The sequence below is a fragment of the Salvelinus namaycush genome, chromosome 24 (genome assembly GCF_016432855.1).
Source record: "Salvelinus namaycush isolate Seneca chromosome 24, SaNama_1.0, whole genome shotgun sequence".
NCBI classification, from domain to species: Eukaryota; Metazoa; Chordata; class Actinopteri; order Salmoniformes; family Salmonidae; genus Salvelinus; species Salvelinus namaycush.
In genome coordinates this window covers 5,413,477-5,438,381 of record NC_052330.1, presented here as the reverse complement: position 1 = coordinate 5,438,381, position 24,905 = coordinate 5,413,477, and the positions used below count along the sequence as shown (strand labels likewise).

The following is a 24,905-nucleotide window of genomic DNA, read 5'->3' as shown; positions in this document are numbered from 1 at the left end:
TGAGTTAGATCGTACAGTAACCTCACTCCCCAGGTGTTGAAATGTCTCCACTCGCGCTACTGAATTGGTCACTTTTCACCCTTCACAACTGGCTAAGATGTTGTGGTTGTCCCACCTAGCTATCTTAAGATGCATGCACTAACTGTACGCTGCTCTGGATAAGAGCACCTGCTAAATGACTGAAAAAGGTTCATGTAAATAGAGGATCACTTGTCGGGCCCAGTAAGGGGACAGGGACACTGAAGGAAGCTCTACTGTTAAGCAAGAACAGTCACGTCCATCACATTATAGCCAATACCCATGGTCATAATAGCCCATCCAATCTACCTACCTCATCCCCATATTGCTTTTTTAAATGTACTTTTCTGCTCTTTTGCACACCAGTATTTCTACTTGCACATTATCATATGCACATCTATCACTCCAGTGTTAATTTGCTCAATTTTAATTACTTCGCTACTATGGCCTAGTTATTGCCTTACCTCCTCACGCCATTTGCACACACTGTATATAGACTTTAAAAAAATGTTCTATTGTGTTATTGACTGTACGCTTGTTTATTCCATGTGTAACTCTGTGTTGTTGTTTGTGTCACACTGCTTTGCTTTATCTTGGCCAGGTCGCAGTTGTAAATGAGAACTTGTTCTCAACGGGCCTACCTGGTTAAATAAAGGTGAAATCAGTGAAAAGAATTGTGATGCCAGCGAAACAGAACTGGGACCTGGCCAGTGGTACACACCCTCTCACCTCGCACATCTGGAACTGGAAGAGGCGTCTCTCCTTCTCCATCTCCTCAGCGATCTCTCCTCCACTGAACTCTGTCCGTATCATCCCATGCTGCTTAGCATGCTCCTTCTTCTCCTTCTCTATCTTAGTGCTGCAGGGAACACAGAGGTCACAGTGATGCTGATGCTGGTGAAGCACAGCATGAATGGATGAAGAAGGAAAATCATTCACTAATTAACTCATAGCAAGCAGCTGCACGCGATAACAATATTTACTCTCCTCAGTTTATGTCAAGAGTTATTACACCGTTCTCATTCGTGAATTCGAACCACCATGGTCACTCACATCAACCCAAAGGCTCTATGACTACGCCACAGGAGTTTGTTTGCACAAGGCATTAATCTTTAGTAAACTATTAACTCTTAAATTACCCGCCAAGACCTCATACAGTGAACTAGAATGATCTCTACCTATGTTAAGTAACTTCTAATAATCTTTCGAAACATGTCTTTCATGCCTGTCATTTTGAAAATGAAAAGATTATGTAGGGACTAGGGACATGTACCGTATAACTGCAGTAAAGTAAACCCCTTGTCTGTCCATACCATAGTTCATTTGACACTAAAATAACCTCAGAGGGACAGAGTATTCACATACAAACAGGAAGCAAGTGCGGCTATTGTAGGCCTAGTCTCATTCTCTCTCCTAAGGGTCTGTCTGTCAGCTGTTTTAGGAATAGCAGCAGTTGACCTTTTACTAGCTTCCATTGTTTTCCCTTTATATTTGTTGTTAAACTGAACCCACATGCAACCTCATGGTGGTGGCAGCTTATGGCCCCCCTCTTTTCCTTGTGCTCGTAAGCTATAATCATTCATTTAGGTTCAACCCACACACATCAAGTGGTGGTGCTTTTGTTTGGAACTCAAACCGCTGCAGTGGTGGCGGTAAAACGTAGGGAGTTGTAAACTTGCGAAAATAAAGTGGCTCTAACTCACAGTTTCGTTTCGTAATCTTTCCAGGCTTTATCAAAAGGCTTTTTCAGATCCTGTTGAAAAGGAACATAACAGTATTATTACACGGGAGAGACACATGACATTAGTTTAAGTCATGAATATTAAACTGACTATAAACTGTGATTTACATTTAAAGGTTAAAGGTCAGTCACATGGACTTTGCTCATGAAGTCATTTACAAGGCATTCCTTAAAAGGCTGGGGATAGGAATTAGTAGGACAATCCTGTGGCTATGTGTGTTCAAAACGACTAGCATGGGACAGGCCTACTCCCTACCTCTTGTTCTGACTGGTATTGTAAAACACATGTTCTGACTTGTTATGGTAAAACACTGTGATTGATCACATTTAATAACACATATAGTATACCTACCCCTTTGACCCCTTTCAGGTCTCCTTTCAGCAGACTGTCTAAGGGGAAGGTGATGATATTGTTCATGTTCTGCAGCTGCAAACACAGACAGGCGGACAGACAGACAGAGTTAGAGTGAAGTGTGGACAACCAGTGAAGAACAAACACCACTGTAAATACAACCTACAGTGGCTTGAGAAAGTATTCACCTCCCTTTTGGCATTTTTCCTGTTTTGTTGCCTTACAACCTGGAATTGAAATATATTTTTTGTGGGGGTTCGTATCATTTGATTTACACAACATGCCTAACACTTTGAAGATGCAAAATATTTTTTATTGTGAAACAGACAAAAAAAGAAGACAAAAAACTGAAAAATTGAGCGGGCATAACTATTCACCCCCCCCCAAAGTCAATACTTTGTAGAGCCACCTTTTGCAACAATTACAGCTGCAAGTCTCTTGGGGTATGTCTCTATAAGCTTGGCACATCTAGCCACTGGGATTTTTGCCCATTCTTCAAGGCAAAACTGCTCCAGCTCCTTCAAGTTGGATGGGTTCCGCTGGTGTACAGCAATCTTTAAGTCATACCACAGATTCTCAATTGGATTGAGGTCTGGGCTTTGACAATGCCATTCCAAGACCTTTAAATGTTTCCCCTTAAACCACTCGAGTGTTGCTTTAGCAGTATGCTTAGGGTCATTGTCCTGCTGTAAGGTGAACCTCCAACCCAGTCTCAAATCTCTGGAAGCCTGAAACAGGTTTCCCTCAAGAATTTCCCTGCATTTAGCACCGTACATCATTTCTTCAATTCTGATCAGTTTCCCAGTCTCTGCCGGTGAAAAACATCCCCACAGCATGATGGGGATGGTATTCTCGGGGTGATGAGGTGTTGGGTTTGCGCCAGACATAGCATTTTCCTTGATGGCCAAAATGCTAAATATTTGTCTCATCTGACCAGAGGACCTTCCTCCATATGTTTTGGGAGTCTCTCACATGCCTTTTGGCGAACACCAAACGTGTTTACTTATTTTTATCTTTAAGCAATGGCTTTTTTTCTGGCCACTCTTCCGTAAAGGCCAGCTCTGTGGAGTGTACGGCTTAAAGTGGTCCTATGGACAGATACTCCAATCTCCGCTGTGGAGCTTTGCAGCTCCTTCAGGGTTATCTTTGGTCTCTTTGTTGCCTCTCTGATTAATGCCCTCCTTGCCTGGTCTGCGAGTTTTGGTGGGCGGCCCTAACTTGGCAGGTTTGTTGTGGTGCCATATTCTTTCAATTTTTTATAATGGATTTAATGGTGCTCCGTGGAATGTTCAAAGTTTCTGATATTGTTTTATAACCCAACCCTGATCTGTACTTCTCCACAACTTTGTCCCTGACCTGTTTGGCGAGCTCCTTGGTCTTCATGGTGCCGCTTGCTTAGTGGTGTTGCAGACTCTGGGGCCTTTCAGGACAGGTGTATATATACTGAGATCATGTGACAGCTCATGTGACACTTAGATTGCACACAAGTGGACTTTATTTAACTAATTATGTGACTTCTGAAGGTAATTGGTTGCACCAGATCTTATTTAGGGGCTTCATAACAAATGCACACACCACCTTTCAATTATTTTGGGTGGGAATTTTTTGAAACAAGTTTTTTTTCTTCATTTCACCAATTTGGACTATTTTGTGTATGTCCATTACATGAAATCCAAATAAACATCCATTTAAATTACAGGTTGTAATGCAACAAAATAGGAAAAATGCCAAGGGGGATGAATACTTTTGCAAGGCACTGTATATTTCTGTTATTTATTTTCTCTTTTGTATTTTAACAATTTGCACATCATTACAACACTCTATATAGACATAATTTCACATTTGAAATGTCTTTATTCTTTTGGAACTTTTGTAAGTGTAATGTTTACTGTTCATTTTTAACAGTTTTTTTCACTTTTGTTTATTATCTATTTCACTTGCTTTGGCAATGTTAACATATGTTTCCCATGCCAATAAAGCCCCTTAAATTGAATTTGAATTGACAGAGAGGCTACTCTGTTCAAGAAAGCCTTTAACTCTTCACAAGTCACCCATCACAAGGTGTGAAGGAAACACTAACAATTCACACTATGAAATTAGCAACTGAGCACTCAACCTCTTCTTGCACAATGTCTTAAAAAGCAAGTTCTGCCCGTTACATAGTCTTAAATAGGTCTAGATATCTTCAAAAGTGTACACTCCACACGCATGTTTGCGACAGGTCAAATGAAAGGGCAGATAAAAACGATGAATAAGGGCCAAAATGGAGGTATTTGAGAGGTGTAGAGAGAAAGGAGGTAGAGACACAGTATGTGACAGTGTATAGCTCTGTGTGTGTGTGTGTGTGTGTGTGTGTGTGCATGTGTGGTGGGGTCTCACCAAGTTCTTGAAGAGGGCTGTGAGCTCTTTGGTAAAGACGGCAAACTTGAGGAAGGCTGAGCCCACCTCAGGGTCCTCTCTACAGACACAGTTGTCCCCAAACTTCTCCATAGACTGGATGTACTGCTCCTCGTTGTCAAAGTGGGCTGGGAAACACACACGGCGGTCACTTGCAGTCAGTAGTCAAGTCGAACCAGAGTTTAAGTAATGGGTCATCACAACACACTTTACGTCATTAAAAAACAATACAAGTGGCTCTACACAGACTCCCATATTCATATTATCCTCTATGCTATGCAATCCTGTGACTTTTTAGTGGACATTTCACATCTCTGTGATACTGTCCATGTTTCTAAGTTGACCTGACCTATAAAATGGAAAAGCTTTATCTATGAATAATCACCAATAAGCTTGAGGAAGGTAATTGACCATAGGAGTTGACAAGACAGCACAAACAGATCCGGGACCAGGCTAATGAAGCCATTCTGACACGGCCTCTTCTTAACAATGAACAGCATGTAAGGGCGTGCGAAGTGTGTGTAACAAACTAAGAGCTTAGTTTACACAGCAGCTCCAAACCAAAGCAAGCACTAAGGTATTTCCAGCATGTGCAGATCACACTCGATTAGAGCCATGATTACCAACTCCTGATCCGTTTCAAAAACACCCCAGAATTATGACTCAGAACTGGGACTACACTGGAAGGTCTGTGGACTGGGTGAAGGGTGGAGAGGGCCAGTCATGGAGAGAAAAGGCCTGGGTCTAGGGACGCTTAATATACCGTATTATAGGAAGGACTGGAGTTACAAGAGCAACACCTCTGTTCCTTTGGCCTGCTGGGACAGGTGTGTGGAATGGGAGGAATGTGGAGAGGTGATATCCCTCTCATTCTCTGCCTCACTCGCTCTTTCAAGGTTACACTTCACCTTCTTCAAACACTTCGCCCTTCAAGGTTACACTTCACCTTCAATTTCCAGGTGGCGTGGGAAGGCCCCCCAAAATCAAGATCCAGATCCTCTGAGAGATCAACATGTTCAATGGTAGGTGAAACACTGCAATCGCTCCAATCTGTGTCAGTGTCAATACAGTAAAGTCTATTGTAGTTTAAGGAGCATTGAGAGGTCAATGAAAACAAGAGGGCGCTGCACCAAACACTGAAAAGTACAAGAGATTACTGTGTAATATCTTGAGATATACCAACACGCTGCACAACTAAAAAGTTCTGAGGTTAGCACGTAAACAAAAAGGTGTGAAACTTGAGTGGGTGTAGTGATATATATGCTATAACAGTATACAGTATATGGAAAGTGTATACCAGGACTGACTCACTGTACTGTAATGTATAATACTATAGGCCTGGCCTACTATACTGTAAAGCACAGTGGTGTACTGTACTATGCTGTGTTGCTTTGTGCTGTACTCACCCAGGCCAGAGTTGTTTATGGCCTTGACAGACTTCTTGATCTTGGAAAGTACTCCTCGGTCTACGTCTAGAGCCTAGGGGAGAGAGCACAAAGGGGAAGATCAGTAAGGCAGGTATAGAGAAAGAGCCATCCGTCTCCCCAGCGCCGTCTGAGCCATCCGTCTCCCCAGCGCCGTCTGAGCCATCCGTCTCCCCAGCGCCGTCTGAGCCATCCGTCTGTCCCGAGCCATTAGAGCCGCCCGTCTGTCCCGAGCCGTCAGAGCCGTTAGTCAGTCAGGAGCCGCTAGAGCCATTCGTCAGTCAGGACAGTCAGGATCTGCCAGAGCCGCCAACCAGACAGGATCTGCCAGAGCCGCCAACCAGACAGGATCTGCCAGAGCCGCCAACCAGACAGGATCTGCCAGAGCCGCCAACCAGACAGGATCTGCCAGAGCCGCCAACCAGACAGGATCTGCCAGAGCCGCCAACCAGACAGGATCTGCCAGAGCCGTCAGCGAGCCATGAGCGTCCAGAGCCGTCAGCCAGCCATGAGCGTCCAGAGCCGTCAGCCAGCCATGAGCGTCCAGAGCCGTCAGCTAGCCATGAGCGTCCAGAGCCGTCAGCTAGCCATGAGCGTCCAGAGCCGTCAGCCAGTCATGAGCTGCCCCTCAGCCCAGAGCTGCCATTGATCCAGAACTGTCCCTCAGTCCAGAGCTGTCTCTCTGTCCGGAGCTGCCCTTCAGTCCGGAGTTGCCCCTCTATCCTGAGCTACCTCTCTATCCTGACCTACCTCTCGGTCTTGAGCTATCTCTCTATCCCGGTGCTGCCCCTTGTCCTGGTGCTGCCCCTTATCTTAAGGTTAACATTTAAATTAAGTGGGTGTAAGATGAGGGTGGTCATTCTAAGGGGGAAACGTAAGCTGGGATTGACTATGGTGGGGTGGGGACCTCGCCCAGAGCCTGAGCCACCACCGTGGTCAGATGCCCACCCAGACCCTCCCCTAAACTTTGTGCTGGTGCGCCCGGAGTTCGCACCTTAAGGGGGGGGTTATGTCACGTTCCTGACCTGTTTTCTGTTAGTTTTTGTATGTGTTAGTTGGTCAGGACGTGAGTTTGGGTGGGCAGTCTATGTTTTCTGTTTCTATGTTGGTTTAAGGGTGACCTGATATGGCTCTCAATTAGAGGCAGGTGGTTTTCATTTCCTCTGATTGAGAGTCATATTAAGGTAGGTATTTTCACACTGTTTGTTGTGGGTGGTTGTCTCCTGTGTTAGTGTCTGTCTATGTTGCACCATACGGGACTGTTTCGGTTTGTTTGTTCATTTTGTTCGTTCGGTATTTTATGTAGTCATTTCCCTGTTCGTGCGTTCTTCGTGTTACATGTAAGTTCTTACGTCCAGGTTTGTCTACATTCGTTTTGTTATTTTGTTAGTTAATTCAAGTATAGTTCGTTTTTTGTCTTCGTTGTTTTGTCGTGCCTATTAAAATATGTCGAAGTATCACGCTGCGTCTTGGTCGAATCACTACTCCTCCTCTTCGTATGAAGAGGAGGAGGAACACCGTTACAGAGCTACTGTCACTACTCCATTTCCCTCTATACAGTATCCCTCTCTTCTCTCTCCCAGCCCACACACAAACACACACACACAATTCATAGCCCAGCCCTTAGTCACTATATGGTTGAATTTCCTTGAGATTAGAGAAGTATGGTCATGCTGCCCTGAGCCCAGCCCTACTGTTTAGACAGTAACAACTCAGACATGGCAACGTGCCAGCCAAGCCCACGCCTGCCTGCTCAACCATAGTACTAATGCTACAGTGACAGGCAGCCACTCTGTGTGAGGTCCAAATGGCACCATATTCCCCATGTAGTGCACTACTTTTGATCAGGGCCCATTGGGCTCTGGTTAAACGTAGTGCACTATATAGGGAATATAGGGTGCCGTTTGGGACGCAGGTTCTGATATGAAGGTCAGAAACCTTAGAGAGGCTGTAGAAACAAATGAAATGCTTTGTGGGAAAACCGCACTTAGGAACTGTGGAGATCAGGTGGTACAGTACTATAATGGCCTATTGAACTATAATATAGAAACACATTAATTAGGTAGATGAGCTCATTCGAAAATAAAGGAGAGCCGCACACTCTAGGAGCTCAGATGCAAAAATGTTACATCCAACGTTTCGAAAGACAAGCTGTCTTCATCAGGGTATAATCACAAACACTGCGGGATGACTCGTTTATATAGTGTCAAAAGACACACAGGTGTCTGTAATCATGGCCAAGAGGCTAATATCATTGGTTAATTCTCAAATATTAAAATGGCATATAAAGAACAGCATACAAAAAACAAATGGATAGCATACGATCATAGATTCATTTTAGACTACACAAGCTTACAAACAATTGCAATGGCAAAGTCACAATAATCACAAGAATGGCTTCAGATCAAAGTCTACGTTGAGACCGAAGGGAGCAAGGGTCTTTAAGTTAAAGATCCAGGCAGCCTCTCGTTTTAACAATAAATTATCAAGGTCACCCCCTCTCCTAGGGAGGGTGACATGTTCGATGCCAATATAACGCAGAGACGAAATCGAGTGGCCTGCCTCCAAAAAGTGAGCCACAACTGGGTAAGTCAAGTTTTTGCACGTTATGGTGCTACGATGCTCTGAGATACGTACTTTTAATTCGCTCTTTGTTTTACCCACATCATTTTTACCACAAGGACAAGTTATAAGATAAATAACTGCCTTAGTGGAGCACGTAATAACACCTTTGATTGGGATCGATTTCCCTGTTTGTGGGTGTTTGAAGGATCTGCATTTATAAGTGCCATTGCATTGAGCACAGCCATTACACTTGTAATTTCCATCCAGTAGGGGCACAAATAGACGTTGTTCAGGAATATCTTGGGGTGGTAAATCAGAGTGTACCAATTGGTCTCTGAGATTTCTGCCCCGCGAGAATACGACCAAGGGAAGGTCCGAAAACACATTACCGAGACTATCATCGGATTTTAGAATGTGCCAATGTTTGTGAACGATTCCCTTAATTTGTTCAGAGCGCTTTGAATAGCGGGTAGTTAGAATGCAAGAATGCGTCTTTTCACGAGACTGCCCTTGAAAAAGGTCATGTCTCGTTTTGTTTTGAATTTCCTCAATGGCAATATTAATCTGATCATTTTTGTACCCCCTCTCCTTGAACTTTCTTTGCGTCTCAGCCATATTTCTGTCGAAATCTGATTGTTTTTTGCAAATTCTTTTGATTCGACAGAATTTGCTGTAGGGCAAACTATTTTTCAAGGGAAGTTGAGCTCATGAACTCATTCAACTGCTAGGGCAGTCCCCGACTAAACAAAATCTTGACCGACCAAGAGTCGTTCTGTACTTTCGACCATGTTGAAACGTATTTTCCATATATAGACAGACACAACTTAGTGTGTTTGAATAAAACCAACTCCATACAGTGGCTTGCGAAAGTATTCACCTCCCTTGGCATTTTTCCTATTTTGTTGCTTTACAACCGGGAATTGAAATAGATTTTTTGGTGGTTTGTATCATTTGATTTACACAACATGCCTACCACTTTGAAGATGCAAAATAAAAAAAATTGTGAAACAAACAAGAAATAAGACAAAAAAACTGAAAACTTGAGCGGGCATAACTATTCACCCCCCCAAAGTCAATACTTTGTAGAACCACCTTTTGCAGCAATTACAGCTGCAAGTCTCTTGGGGTATGTCTCTATAAACTTGGCACATCTAGCCACTGGGACTTTGACCCATTCTTCAAGGCAAAACGGCTCCAGCTCCTTCAAGTTGGATGGGTTCCGCTGGTGTACAGCAATCTTTAAGTCATATCACAGATTCTCAATTGGATTGAGGTCTGGGCTTTGACTATGCCATTCCAAGACATTTAAATGTTTCCCCTTAAACCACTCAAGTGTTGCTTTAGCAGTATGCTTAGGGTCATTGTCCTGCTGTAAGGTGAACCTCCGTCCCAGTCTCAAATCTCTGGAAGACTGAAACAGGTTTCCCTCAAGAATTTCCCTGCATTTAGCGCCATCCATCATTCCTTCAATTCTGACCAGTTTCCCAGTCTCTGCGGATGAAAAATATTTACATTTACGTAATTTAGCAGACGCTCTTATCCAGAGCGACTTACAAATTTTTACCTTTATTTAACTAGGCAAGTCAGTTAAGAACAAATTCTTATTTTTTTTCAATGACGGCCTAGGAGCAGTGGGTTAACTGCCTGTTCAGGGGCAGAACGACAGATTTGTACCTTGTCAGCTCGGGGATTTGAACTTGCAACCTTTCGGTTACTAGTCCAACGCTCTAACCACTAGGCCACCCTGCCGCCCCACAGCATGCCGCCCCACAGCAAATATCCCCACAGCATGATGCTGCCACCACCATGCTTCACTGTGGTGATGGTATTCTCGGGGTGATGAGAGGTGTTGGTTTTGCGCCAGACATAGCGTTTTCCTTGATGGCCAAAATGCTAAGTTCTTGTCTCATTTGACCAGAGTACCTTCTTCCATATGTTTGGGGAGTCTCCCACATGCCTTTTTTTTGTTCTTTAAGCAATGATTTTTTTCTGGCCACTCTTCCGTAAAGCCCAGCTCTGTGGAGTGTATGGCTTAAAGTGGTCCTATGGACAGATACTCCAATCTCCGCTGTGGAGCTTTGCAGCTCCTTCAGGGTTATCTTTGGTTTCTTTGTTGCCCCTCTGATTAATGCCCTCCTTGCCTGGTCCGTGAGTTTTGGTGGGCGGCCCTCTCTCGGCAAGTTTGTTGTGTTGCCATATTCTTTCAATTTTTTAATAATGGATTTAATGGTGCTCCGTGGGATGTTCAAAGATTCTTATATTTTTTTTATAACCCAACCCTGATCTGTGCTTCTCCACAACTTTGTCCCTGACCTGTTTGGTGTCGCTTGCTTGCTGGTGCCCCTTACTTAGTGGTGTTGCAGACTCTGGGGCCTTTCAGAACAGGTGTATATATACTGAGATCATGTGACAGATCATGTGACACTTAGATTGCACACAGGTGGACTTTATTGAACTAATTATGTGACTTCTGAAGGTAATTGGTTGCACCAGATCTTATTTAGGGGCTTCATAGCAAAGGAGGTGAATACATATGCACGCACCACTTTTCCGTTTTTTATTTTTTTGAAATCCAAATGAAATTCCATTTAAATTACAGGTTGTAATGCAACAAAATAGGAAAAACGCCATGGGGGATGAATAGTTTTGCAAGGCACTGTATGCACTGAGCTTGTCTGATGCTTTAAGCACACGGTTTTATTAAATAATTAAGAAAGAGCCTGATGGTCACACTGTCATAAAATATGACAGCGAGTGTCTGTGTGACTGGCGGACGTTGTCTCGCTCCCCACTGCAGCGAAAAGGCACCACAGCCCAGCAAGTGTTTATTGCGCTGTCTGTGCTGAAGCTGCCACATAATTTCAGCCATTTAGTTTCTTACTTCTTTCTGACTGAAAATCTGAATTTTGTCAATGAAAAACATTCCATATTCCCTCAACCCTAGCTCTCTTTATGTGAAACATAAACATCGCATGCATGTGACCAATTGGGCCTGACCTATAGCCTATCAAAATCACATCAATAAATTGGTTACAACAAACTCCGAACACAGTAATGTTGACCGCAAAATGGATGCGGAAGACGTGAAAAAGAAATACTAACATCAAGGCGGTGACCCGTTCCTGTAGGTTCATGCTCTACAACATTCGCAGAGTACGACCCTGCCTCACACAGGAAGCGGCGCAGGTCCTAATCCAGGCACTTGTCATCTCCCGTCTGGATTACTGCAACTCGCTGTTGGCTGGGCTCCCTGCCTGTGCCATTAAACGCCTACAACTCATCCAGAACGCCGCAGCCCGTCTGGTGTTCAACCTTCCCAAGTTCTCTCACGTCACCCCGCTCCTCCGCTCTCTCCACTGGCTTCCAGTTGAAGCTCGCATCCGCTACATGACCATGGTGCTTGCCTACGGAGCTGTGAGGGGAACGGCACCTCCGTACCTTCAGGCTCTGATCAGGCCCTACACCCAAACAAGGGCACTGTGTTCATCCACCTCTGGCCTGCTCGCCTCCCTACCTCTGAGGAAGTACAGTTCCCGCTAAGCCCAGTCAAAACTGTTCGCTGCTCTGGCACCCCAATGGTGGAACAAACTCCCTCACGACGCCAGGTCAGCGGAGTCAATCACCACCTTCCGGAGACACCTGAAACCCCACCTCTTTAAGGAATACCTAGGATAGGATAAAGTAATCCTTCTAACCCCCCCCCCCCTTAAAAGATTTAGATGCACTATTGTAAAATGGTTGTTCCACTGGATATCATAAGGTGAATGCATCAATTTGTAAGTCGCTCTGGATAAGAGCGTCTGCTAAATGACTTAAATGTAATGTAAATGTAAATGGGTGAATGGTTACTGGTTGCTCAGGAGGGAAAGGGGAAGTCAGATCTGTGGAATACATTTGACTTAGTTGTGGAAACCACTGAAGATCAAGAAAAAGGAAGGTATAGGAGCAAGCATTGCGTGAGTATTATGTGTGCCAAACAGGTGCTGTTAGATCACAATATTATTATTTTTCGGATCATTTGGAACATTGTAAACAACACTAAAAAAACAAGTGTTTTAAAAAAAAAATATATATATATATACAGTTGAAGTCGGAAGTTTACATACACCTTAGCCAAATACATTTAAACTCAGTTTTTCACAATTCCTGACATTTAATCCGCATAAAAAAGTCCCTGTCTTCGGTCCATTAGGATCACCACTTTATTTTAAGAATGTGAAATGTCAGAATAATAGTAGAGAGTATGAATTATTTCAGCTTTTATTTCTTTCATCACATTCCCAGTGAAGTATACATACACTGAGCTGGTGTAACTGAGTCAGGTTTGTAGGCCTTCTTGCTCGCGCACACTTTTTCAGTTCTGCCAACAAATTTTCTATAGGATTGAGGTCAGTGCTTTGTGATGCCACTCCAATACCTTGACTTGGTTGTCCTTAATCCATTTTGCCACAACTTTGGAAGTATGCTTGGGGTCATTGTCCATTTGGAAGACCCATTTGCGACCAAGCTTTAACTTCCTGACTGATGTCTTGAGATGTTGCTTCAATATATCCACATCATTTTCTCATGATGCCATCTATTTTGTGAAGTGCACCAGTTCCTCCTGCAGCAAAGCACCCCCACAACATGATGCTGCCACCGCCGTGCTTCACGGTTGGGATGGTGTTCTTGCAAGCCTCCCCCTTTTTCCTCCAAACATAACAATGGTCATTTTGGCCAAATAGTTCTTTTTTTGTTTCATCAGACCAGAGGACACAAATTTGTGGAGTGGTTGAAAAATGAGTTTTAATGACTCCAACATAAGTGTATGTAAACTTCTGACTTCAACTGTATAAAGCCTTTATTACAGCAAACTAAAAACAGTTGCATGCTTTCGTGAATTGTGGCTTATTTATTGTTTAGGCTAATTATTCAAAGCTCCCTTTGTTAATTCATTTACAACTAAAATGCTTGATTACATTTCAAAGCATGAATGTACCGTATGCTGTGTGACGGCATGAACGAATGAATGATTGATTGATACAGTAGCATATATATTGAAATATAGGCCTAAGTAAGTTACGGTATTAAGACTTAACAGGAGTCGCTCTTAGGCCTACAGCTTGATGGTGGTTATACAAGGCTACTATACAGAGCCTACAAATGATAAAGATATTACTTATTATTATAATGATGATCGTAATAATTGTAATAATACCAACAAGAAGGAGATCAAGAAAAAGGAGGGTATAGGAGCGAGAGCTGAGTGTGACAAACAGGTGCTGTTAGATTACATATAATTTTTCTGCTTGTTTGGAACAGTGTAAACAACACTAAATCAATTATAAGTAATACCAGTCTGTTCTAAAGATTATTACAGCATAGCAAAGATTAAAAACAGAAAAATCGGTGAAATTGCTTTATCCGACATATAGCCATTGCATGCGGCTTGGTGCTCACGGAATCAGTAGGCTATTAAGACAATACAAAAACTAGCATACCCACCCTCGTCACACCTAACCAAAATATAAAGAAAACAGAGATATCTAAGGTCAGAGCGTGACAGTACCCCCCGCCCCCCCCCCTCCAAAGGTGCGGAGGCCCCGGACTGGGGACCGTCGCCGGAAACCCCGGACTGGGGACCATCGCTGGAAACCCCGGGCTGGGGACCGGAGTTGGAGACCCCGGGCTGGGGACCGGCGTTGGAGACCCCGGGCTGGGGACCATCGCTGAAGACCCCGGACTGGGGACCGTCGCTGGAGATTCCTGGCTGTGGACCGTCGGTGGAGGTTCCGGACTGTGGACCGTCGGTGGAGGTTCCGGACTGTGGACCGTCGTTGGAGGTTCCGGACTGTGGCCCGTCGCTGGAGGTTCCGGACTGTGGCCCGTCGTTGGAGGTTCCGGACTGTGGCCCGTCGTTGGAGGTTCCGGACTGTGGCCCGTCGTTGGAGGTTCCGGACTGTGGCCCGTCGTTGGAGGTTCCGGACTGTGAAACGTCGCCGGAAGCTCTGGACAGGGAACTGTCGCCGGAAGCTCTGGACTGGGTACGGTCGCCGGAAGCTCTGGACTGGGTACTGTCGCCGGAAGCTCTGGACTGGGTAATGTCGCCGGAAGCTCGACTGGGAACGGTCGCCGGAAGCTCTGGACTGGGAACTGTCGCCGGAAGCTCTGGACTGTGGAGGCGCACTGGAAGCCTGATGCGTGGTGCCAGAACTGGTGGTACCGGGCTGAGGACACGCATCTCAGGGCGAGTGCGAGGAGCAGGAACAAGACTTACTGGACTGTGGAGGCGCACTGGAGACCTGATGCGTGGGACCGGTACAGGTGGCACCGGGCTGACACGCACCTCAGGGCGAGTGCGGAGAGGAAGCACCACCCTTCCTGACTGGATGCTCACTCCAGCCCGGCAAGTGCGGGAAGCTAGCACAGGACGCACTGGGCTATGAATGTGCACTGGAGACCTGATGCGTGGGACCGGTACAGGTGACACCGGGCTGATGACACGCACCTCAGCACGCCCGCTCTGCAGCGCTCTCAATGCTAGCACCTCTCTCCGGAATCTTGCGTCAAACTCCTCATCCGACTTCCTGAGTGGCTCTGGTTCGCTCCTCGGCTCCGCCGACTGCTCCGTGTGCTCCCCCCAAAAATGTTCTTGGGGTTTCTGTGGCCTACCTCGTTGGTATAACTCCTTGTAATATCGCCATTCCGCTTTCGCTGCCTCTATTTCCTCCTTCGGAAGGCGATACTCCCAGCCTGCGTCCAGGGTCCTGCTCCATCCAGAATCTCCTCCCAGGTCCATTCCTCCTGAACACGCTGCTTGGTCCATTTATGGTGGGTTCTTCTGTCACGTTCGTCATAAAGATCGGACCAAGGTGCAGCGTGGTATGCGTACATTCTTTTATTAAAGAAAGAACACTGAACAAACTAACAAAACAAACGAAACGTGAAGCTATATGAATAGTGCAGACAGGCAACTAAACATAGAATAAGAACCCACGAACACAAAAGGGAAAATCGCTACCTAAATATGATCCCCAATCAGAGACAACAATAAACAGCTGCCTCTGATTGGCAACCATATCAGGCCACCACCTAGACATACAAAAACCCTAGACAATACAAAAACTAGCATACCCACCCTCGTCACACCCTGACCTAACTAAAATACAAAGAAAACAGAGATATCTAAGGTCAGAGCGTGACACTCACTCAACGTCAACAAAACAAAGGAGATGATCGTGGACTTCAGGAAACAGCAGACGGAGCACCCCCCTATCCACATCGACGGGACAGTAGTGGAGAAGGTGGAAAGTTTTAAGTTCCTGGGTGTACACATCACAGACAAACTGAAATGGTCCCCCCACACAGACAGCGTGGTTAAGAAGGCGCAACAGCGCCTCTTCAACCTAAGGAGGCTGAAGAAATTTGGCTTGCCACCTAAAAACACTCACAAACTTTTACAGATGCACAATCGAGAGTAGAGGTCGACCGATTAATCGGAATGGCCGATTAATTAGGGCTGATATCAAGTTTTCATAACAATCGGAAATCGGTATTTTTGGACACCGATTTGGACGATTGTTGTTGTTTTTTTGTTGTTGTTTTTTTTTACACCTTTATTTAACTAGGCAAGTCAGTTAAGAACCCATTCTTATTTTCAATGACGGCCTAGGAACGGTGGGTTAACTGCCTTGTTCAGGGGCAGAATGATAGATTTTTACCTTGTCAGCTCGGGGATTCAATCTTGCAACCTTACGGTTAACTAGTCCAACGCTCTAACCACCTGCCTCCACCTCACTCCACGAGGAGCCTGCCTGTTACGCGAATGCAGTAAGAAGCCAAGGTAAGTTGCTAGCTAGCATTAAACTTATCTTATAAAAAACAATCAATCAATCAATCATAATCACTAGTTAACTACACATGGTTGATGATATTACTAGTTTATCTAGCGTATCCTGCGTTGCATATAATCGATGCAGTGCGCATTCGCGAAAAAGGACTGTCGTTGCTCCAACGTGTACCTAACCATAAACATCAATGCCTTTCTTAAAATCAATACACAGAAGTATATATTTTTAAACCTGCATATTTAGCTAAAAGAAATCCAGGTTAGCAGGCAATATTAACCAGGTGAAATTGTGTCACTTCTCTTGCGTTCATTGCACGCAGAGTCAGGGTATATGCAACAGTTTGGGCCGCCTGGCTCGTTGCAAACTAATTTGCCAGAATTTTACGTAATTATGACATAACATTGAAGGTTGTGCAATGTAACAGGAATATTTAGACTTATGGATGCCACCCGTTAGATAAAATACGGAACGGTTCCGTATTTCACTGAAAGAATAAATGTTTTGTTTTTGAGATGATAGTTCCGGATTCGACCATATGAATGACCTAAGGCTCGTATTTCTGTGTGTTATTATGTTATAATTAAGTCTATGATTTGATAGAGCAGTCTGACTGAGCGATGGTAGGCACCAGCAGGATCGTAAGCATTCATTCAAACAGCAATTTTGTGCGTTTTGCCAGCAGCTCTTCGCAATGCTTCAAGCATTGCGCTGTTTATGACTTCAAGCCTATCAACTCCCGAGATGAGGCTGGTGTAACCGATGTGAAATGGCTAGCTAGTTAGCGGGGTGCACGCTAATAGCATTTCAAACGTCACTCGCTCTGAGACTTGGAGTAGTTGTTCCCCTTGCTTTCCTTGGGTAACGCTGCTTCGAGGGTGGCTGTTGTCGATGTGTTCCTGGTTCGAGCCCAGGTAGGAGCGAGGAGAGGGACGGAAGCTATACTGTTACACTGGCAATACTAAAGTGCCTATAAGAACATCCAATAGTCAAAGGTATATGAAATACAAATCGTATAGAGAGAAATAGTCCTATAATTCCTATAATAACTACAACCTAAAACTTCTTACCTGGTAATATTGAAGACTCATGTTAAAAGGAACCACCAGCTTTCATATGTTCTCATGTTCTGAGCAAGGAACTTAAACGTTAGCTTTCTTACATGGCACATATTGCACTTTTACTTTCTTCTCCAACATTTTGTTTTTGCATTATTTAAACCAAATTGAACATGTTTCATTATTTATTTGAGGCTAAATTGATTTTATTGATGTATTATATTAAATAAAAATAAGTGTTCATTCAGTATTGTTGGAATTGTCATTATTACAAAAAAATACAAAAAAAAACGACCGATTAATTGGTATCGGCTTTTTGGTCCTCCAATAATCGGTATCAGTATCTGCGTTGAAAAATCATAATTGGTCGACCTCTAATCGAGAGCATCCTGTCGGGCTGTGTCACCGCCTGGTACAGCAACTGCGCCGCCCACAACCGTAAGGCTCACCAGAGGGTAGTTAGGTCTGCACAACGCATTACCGGGGGTAAGCTACCTGCCCTCCAGGACACCTACACCACCTGATGTCACAGGAAGGCCAAAATGATCATCAAGGACAACAACCACCCGAGACACTGCCTATTCACTCCGCTTTCATCCAGAAGGCGAGGTCAGTACAGGTGTGTCAAAGCTGGGACCGAGAGACTGAAAAACAGCTTCTATCTCAAGGCCATCAGACTGTTAAACAGCCATCACTAACATTGAGTGCCAACATACTGACTCAAATCTCTAGCCACTTTAATAATTAAAAATTGGATGTAAAAAACTTTATATAATGTTTACATACCCTACATTACTCATCTCATATGTATATACTGTACTCTATACCATCTACTGCATCTTGCCTATGCCGTTAGGCCATCGCTCATCCATATATTTATATGTACATATTCTTATTCATTCCTTTACACTTGTGTGTATAAGGTAGTTGTTGTGAAATTGTTAGATTACTTGTTAGATATTACTGCACATCGGAACTAGAAGCACAAGCATTTTGCTACACTTGCATTAACATCTGCTAACCATGTGTATGTGACTAATCAAATTTGATTTGATTTGAAAGTTGATAAATGTTGGCCCTTCATATATAGGCTATGCGCAGTACTTTGTTCAATTTATCAAATCAGTTATTGTTTCCTTGCTCAAATCGTGAGCCACACCTGTCAAACTCAGACATTTCTCTCAAAACACAGGGATTACGATTCGCACGGGACTAGTACTTTCAGAGGACCTTGGAGTTCGCCAAACAGTAGGTTATTCTGGCTAGAATTTTTAAACTCTTGCCATGTACAAATTATTGCCATGGCAAATTCGGATGGGACTAAAATGACCGATGTAGTGTTTTGTGTTTGTGCATATAATTACATTACCCGACCTCCCCCAGCAAAACGAATCCCGTCCGAATAGGGCTTAAGGCAAGGGCTGTTTCCTCATCTCTGCTGCTGCTGCCTCTGCCGCATTGTTCTCAATCCCAATATGCTGGTCAACTTTGCTATTATGCACATAGTATCATAAGGAAAGGTGCCAATTCTACTGCGCACTGAATATTATGTTTCAGAGCCACGGGCAGCGACCACATCCAGGGCGTGAGAAAGCGCATTTGTTATCAAATAATATTATATGTATTTGTGTTGCACTATTATTTTGACATAATACACCATATACAATTTCAGTATCAAATGTCTTAGAGTGATGGACTGTGCCGTCCCCATGGCCTCTGCAATGATCAGTCCACTGAGACAGGCACAAATCAGACAGGTGTCTTGTGCACCATGAAAAAAAATGGTGACTGCTTGACTAAAGAAATCTCGGTCGACCAATAGCCTATTGACCAAACAATCAACCAGTCGACGAAATGGGGTCAGCCCTACAACTGACACATTTTGTCATTCCTGTGTGAATTTATATGTACAGTAATTACTAAGTTATATATTCTTGGGTGGATACACAAACAACATGAGAGGGCCTTTTAGAATCCAGAACAAAGAAGGGGATATTCCCAGTTTCCAACAGTTCAGTTCTCACAGTAAGGATAGAATTCTCCCTTTCAATTAGCCATTTTCAAGGTTTAGTTCCTCCTCTCAATGCCATTTGCTCATAATTCTAAAGAGGCATATCATGATCCCCTGTCCTAGATGAATCACTGGACCAACTCTAAATTCTGATGACTGTGTATGCTGGGGACACTCAAATCTGCTCATGAAGCTAAACATGTAGCCTACAGTCATCATCACATGTAGCTTCGGGTGACTCTACCTCTGAGTCACAGCACATCACAGTAGCAGTGCAGGTGGGTGTCTGGAGGCCCCCAACTGACAGACCTGATGAGACTGCTGTGTCGAAAGCATCTCCTTGAATGAATGTCTTAGACCCTCTGTACACTGTCATGCAGACCCAAACCAAATTCCACTGGCTCTGATATTTTTTACTCCACATTGCCGGTTCTAGAAACTATGGTGGATGAGTAACCAGGTTAGCTCAGTACAGTTTGGTTTGCCTCAGTTGAACTCAGTAGTGTAAAAATCACTTTAAAATGGTCAACTTACAGTACCAGTCAAAAGTTTGGACACACCGACTCATTCAAGGGTTTCTCTTTATTTTCACTATTTTATACTTTGTCGAATAATAGTGAAGACATCAAAACTATGAAATAACACATATGGAATCATCTAGTAACCTAAAAAGTGTTCAACAAATCAAAATATATTTTATTTTTTAGATTCTTCAAAGTAGCCACCCTTTGCCTTGATGACAGCTTTGCACACTCTTGGCATTCTCTCAACCAGCTTCACCTGGAATGTTTTTCCAACAGTCCTGAAGGAGTTCCCACATATGCTGAGCACATGTTGGCTGCTGTTCCTTCACTCTGCGTTCCAACTCATGGCAAACCATCTCAATTGGGTTGAGGTCAGGTGATTGTGGAGGCCAGGTCATCTGATGCAGCACTTCATCACTCTCCTTCCTGGTCAAATAGCCCTTACACAGCCAGGGGGTGTGTTGGGTCATTGTCCTGTTGAAAAACAAATGATAGTCCCACAATGTGCAAACCAGATGGGATGGCGTATCGCTGCAGAATGCTGTGGTAGCCATGCTGGTTAAGTGTGCCTTGAATTCTAAATAAATCACTGACAGTGTCACCAGCAAAGCACCCCCACACATCACACCTCCTCCTCCTCCATGCTTCACGGTGGGAACCACACATGCGGAGATCATCCATTCACCTAATCTGTGTCTCACAAAGACAATGCGGTTGGAACCAAAAATCTCAAATTTGGACTCAACGGACCAAACGACAGATTTCTACCGGTCTAATGTCCATTGCTCGTGTTTATTGGCCCAAGCAAGTGTCTTCTTATTATTGGTGCCCTTTAGTAGTGGTTTCTTTGCAGCAATTCGACCACGAAGGTCTGATTCACACAGTCTCCTCTGAACAGTTGATGTTGAGATGTGTCTGTTACTTTAACTCGGTGAAGCATTTATTTGGGCTGCAATCTCTGAGGCTGGTAACTCTAATAAACGTATCCTCTGCAGCAGAGGTAACTCTGAGGCTTCCTTTCCTGTGGTGGTCCTCATGAGAGCCAGTTTCATCATAGCGCTTGATGGTCTTTGCGATTGCACTTGAAGAAACTTTCCAAGTTCTTGACACTTTCCGGATTGACTGGCCTTCATGTCTTAAAGTAATGATGGACTGTTGTTTTTCTTTGCTTATTTGAGCTGTTCTTGCCATAATATGGACTTGGTCTACTACCAAATAGGGCTATCTTCTGTATACCAACCGTACCTTGTCACAACACAACTGATTGGCTCAAATGCATTAATAAGGAAAGATATTCCACAAATTATCAAGGCACACCTGTTAATTGAAATGCATTCCAGGTGACTACCCCGTGAAGCTGGTTGAGAGAATGCCAAGAGTGTGCAAAGCTGTCATCAAGGCAAAGGGTGGCTACTTTGAAGAATCTCAAATCTCAAATATATTTAGATTTGTTTAAAAATGTTTGGTTACTACATGATTCCATATGTTTTATTTCATAGTTTTGATGTATTCACTATTATTGTACAATGTAGAAAATAGTAAAAATAAAGAAAAACTCTGGAATGAGTAGGTGTGTCCAAACTTTTGACTGGTACTGTACATGCAGGACTGCACACTTGAAAACAAATAGCCTTCTGGTTTTCCCACAGCCCCAGCAGCCCAATGGACTGGCTGGCAGACACTCACCCAGCCCAGGAAGGCATGGGAGCAAGCAAGCTGGAACAGGCTGGGCAGTCAGAGAGAGGAAGGATAAAAAGAAAGAGAATGAAAGAGAGAGATAACATTCTTGGACAGTTGCAACAGCCCAACACCAGTACAGGCCCCAGGGACTCTCCCAGGATGCAGCAGTGATGTACAGTACAGGTAGCCACACAGCCAGGTCGAGCTAGAGCTTTGTTCTGAGCTAGACTAGATAGATGAAATAGTGATCCACCACACACCATAGCTCTGGTGCAGGGTGTTACGTGCAGCTTGCTGACACTGACACAGCCCAACTGATTGGCAAACATACTGCCATTTAAGAAATCATGTGACTAAACTAAATAAAAAGATACTACACTATGAAACAAAGATAAATTGTATAAAGAATGATAGTAAAAAGCTTTGGGGCACCAACTCGGCTCGTTCATTTATTGAATCAGATGGCTCATTCATCACAAAGCCCACTGATATTGCAAACTACTTTAATTAATTTTTCATTGGCAAGATAAGCAAACTTAGGGATTACATGCCAGCAACAAACGCTGACACTACACATCCAAGTATATTGGACCAAATTATGAAAGACAAGAATTGTGCTTTTGAATTCCGTAAAGTCAGTGTGGAAGAGGTGAAAAAATTATTGTTGTCTATCAACAATGACAAGCCACCGGGGTCTGACAATCTAGATGGAAAATTACTGAGGATAATAGCAGACAATAGTGCCTCTCCTATTTGCCACATCTTCAATTTAAGCCTACTAGAGAGCGTTTGCCCTCAGGCCTGGAGGGAAGTTAAAGTCATTCCGCTACCCAAGATAGTAAAGCCCCCTTTACTGGCTCAAATAGCTGACCAATCAGCCTGTTACCAACCCTTAATAAACTTCTGGAAAAAATTGTGTTTGACCGGATACAATGCTATTTTACAGTAAACAAATTGAAAACAGAATTTCAGCATGCTTACAGGGAAGGACACTCAACAAGCACAGCACTTACACAAATGACTGATGATTGGTTGAGATGAATTTATGATAAAATGATTGTGGAGGCTGTCTTGTTAGACTTCAGTGCAGCTTTTGACATTATTGATCATAGTCTACTGCTGTAAAAACGTATGTGTTATGGCTTTACACCCCCTGCTATAATGTGGATAAAGAGTTACTTGTCTAACAGAACACAGAGGTTGTTCTTTAATGGAAGCCTATCAAATATAATCCAGTTAGATTCAGGAATTCCCCAGGGTAGCTGTTTAGGCCCCTTGCTTTTTAAAATTTTTACTAACGACATGCCACTGACTGAGTAAAGCCAGAGTTTCTATGCATGCAGATGACTCAACACTATACACAACAGCTACTACAGCGACTGAAATTATTGCAACACTCAACAAAGAGCTGCAGTTAGTTTCAGAGCGGGTGGAAAGTAATAAGCTAGCCCTAAATATTTCCAAAACTAAAATCATTGTATTTGGAACAAAACACTCACTAAACCCTAAACCTCAACTAAATCTTGTAATTTTGCTATGACAAGACAGGTAAGACAAAATACATTACAGTATATGTACTAGAACTGGTCTGGAGAAATGATTGATATAAGTAATTGGATTAGGTCCCTTCATCTCTGCTACCAAGTTTATGTAACTGGTGGGCTCCCGAGTGGTGCAGCGGTCTAAGGCACTGCATCTCAGTGCTAAAGGCATCACTACAGACCCTGGTTCAATTCCAGGCTGTATCACAACCGGATGTAATTTGAAGTCACATAGGGCGGCGGACAATTGGCCCAGTGTAAGGTTTTGCCGGTGTAGGCCGTCATTGTAAATAAGAATTTGTTCTTAACTGACTTGCCTAGTTAAATAAAGGTTAAATAAAAAATGTATATGCAGTTATTATTCTGCTATTTATTCTGTTACCAATAATATTTACATAGTATCTTCTGATTGCAATTATTATGTCAAATCTTTTTATTTTATTTTACACGCCTTTTTCTCCCCAATTTCGATCTTGTCTCATCGCTGCAACTCCCCAACGGGCTCGGGAGAGGCGAAGGTGGAGACATGTGTCCTCCAAAACATGACCCGCCTAACCAAGCTCCTTAACACCCGCCTGCTTAACCCGGAAGCCAGCCACACCAATGTGTAGGAGGAAACACCGTTCAACTGGCAACCGGGATCAGCCCGCAACCCGGCCCGCCACAAGGACTCCCATTCTTCTCTGCAGATCCTCTCAAACTCTGTCAGGTTGGATGGGGAGCGTTGCTGCACAGCTATTTTCAGGTCTCTCCAGAGATGTTCTATCGGGATAAAGTCCGGACTCTGGCTGGGCCACTCAAGGACATTCAGAGACTTGTCCTGAAGCCACTCCTGCGTTGTCTTGGCTGTGTGCTTAGGGTAATTGTCCTGTTGGAAGGTGAACCTACGCCCCAGTCTGATGTCCTGAGCACTCTGGAGCAGGTTTTCATCAAGGATCTCTCTGTACTTTGTTTTGTTCATCTTTCTCTCGATCCTGACTAGTCTCCCAGTCCCTGCCACTGAAAAACATCCCCACAGCATGATGCTGCCACCACCATGCTTCACCTTAGGGATGGTGCCAGGTTTCCTCAAGACGTGACGCTTGGCATTCAGGTCAGAGTGCAATCTTGGTTTCATCAGACCAGAGAATCTTGTTTCTCATGGTCTGACAATCATTTGTTGCCTTTAGGCAAACTCAAAGTGGTCATGTGCCTTATACTGAGGAGTGGCTTCTGTCTGGCCACTCTACCATAAAGGCCTGATTGGTGGAGTGCTGCAGAGATGGTTGTTCTTCTGGAAGGTTCTCCCATCTCCACAGAGGGACTCTAGAGCTCTGTCAGAATGACCATCGGGGTCTTGGTCACCTCCCTGACCAAGGCCCATCTCCCCCGATTGTTCAGTTTGGCCAGGAGGCCAGCTCTAGGAAGAGTCTTGGTGTCACGCCCTGACCATAGAGAGCTTTTTAATTCTCTATTTTTGGTTAGGTCGGGGTGTGACTAGGGTGGGTGATCTAGTGTGTTTATTTCTATGTTGGGATCTTGTTTTTGTGTTGTTACCTGTGAGCACTCCTGAACGTCACGTTTCGGTTATTCTTTATTGTTTTGTGCGTTTCATTAAATAAATATGTGGAACCCAGATCACGCTGCGCTTTGGTCCGAGTATGCTTCCAACGATGATCGTGACAGAAGATCCCACCACAACAGGACCAAGCAACGTGCCCGGGAGGAGAAGGTATCCTGGGCTTGGGAGGACTTGGTGGTTCAAAACTTCTTCCATTTAAGAATGATG

At 43.9% G+C, this 24,905-nt stretch overlaps 1 protein-coding gene across 1 annotated transcript in view; it reads right to left on the bottom strand.

The window, feature by feature from the left end:
* Window positions 1–24,905, bottom strand: part of LOC120019641 (arf-GAP with SH3 domain, ANK repeat and PH domain-containing protein 2-like) — a 53,595-nt gene that overhangs the window by 24,420 nt on the left and 4,270 nt on the right. The window contains exons 2-6 of the mRNA XM_038963000.1: window positions 5,915–5,987; window positions 4,491–4,636; window positions 2,112–2,186; window positions 1,722–1,771; window positions 748–877 (exon numbers count right to left, since the gene is read on the bottom strand). Coding sequence (XP_038818928.1) covers window positions 748–877; window positions 1,722–1,771; window positions 2,112–2,186; window positions 4,491–4,636; window positions 5,915–5,987 — 474 coding nt within the window. The remainder of the gene's footprint in view (window positions 1–747; window positions 878–1,721; window positions 1,772–2,111; window positions 2,187–4,490; window positions 4,637–5,914; window positions 5,988–24,905) is intronic.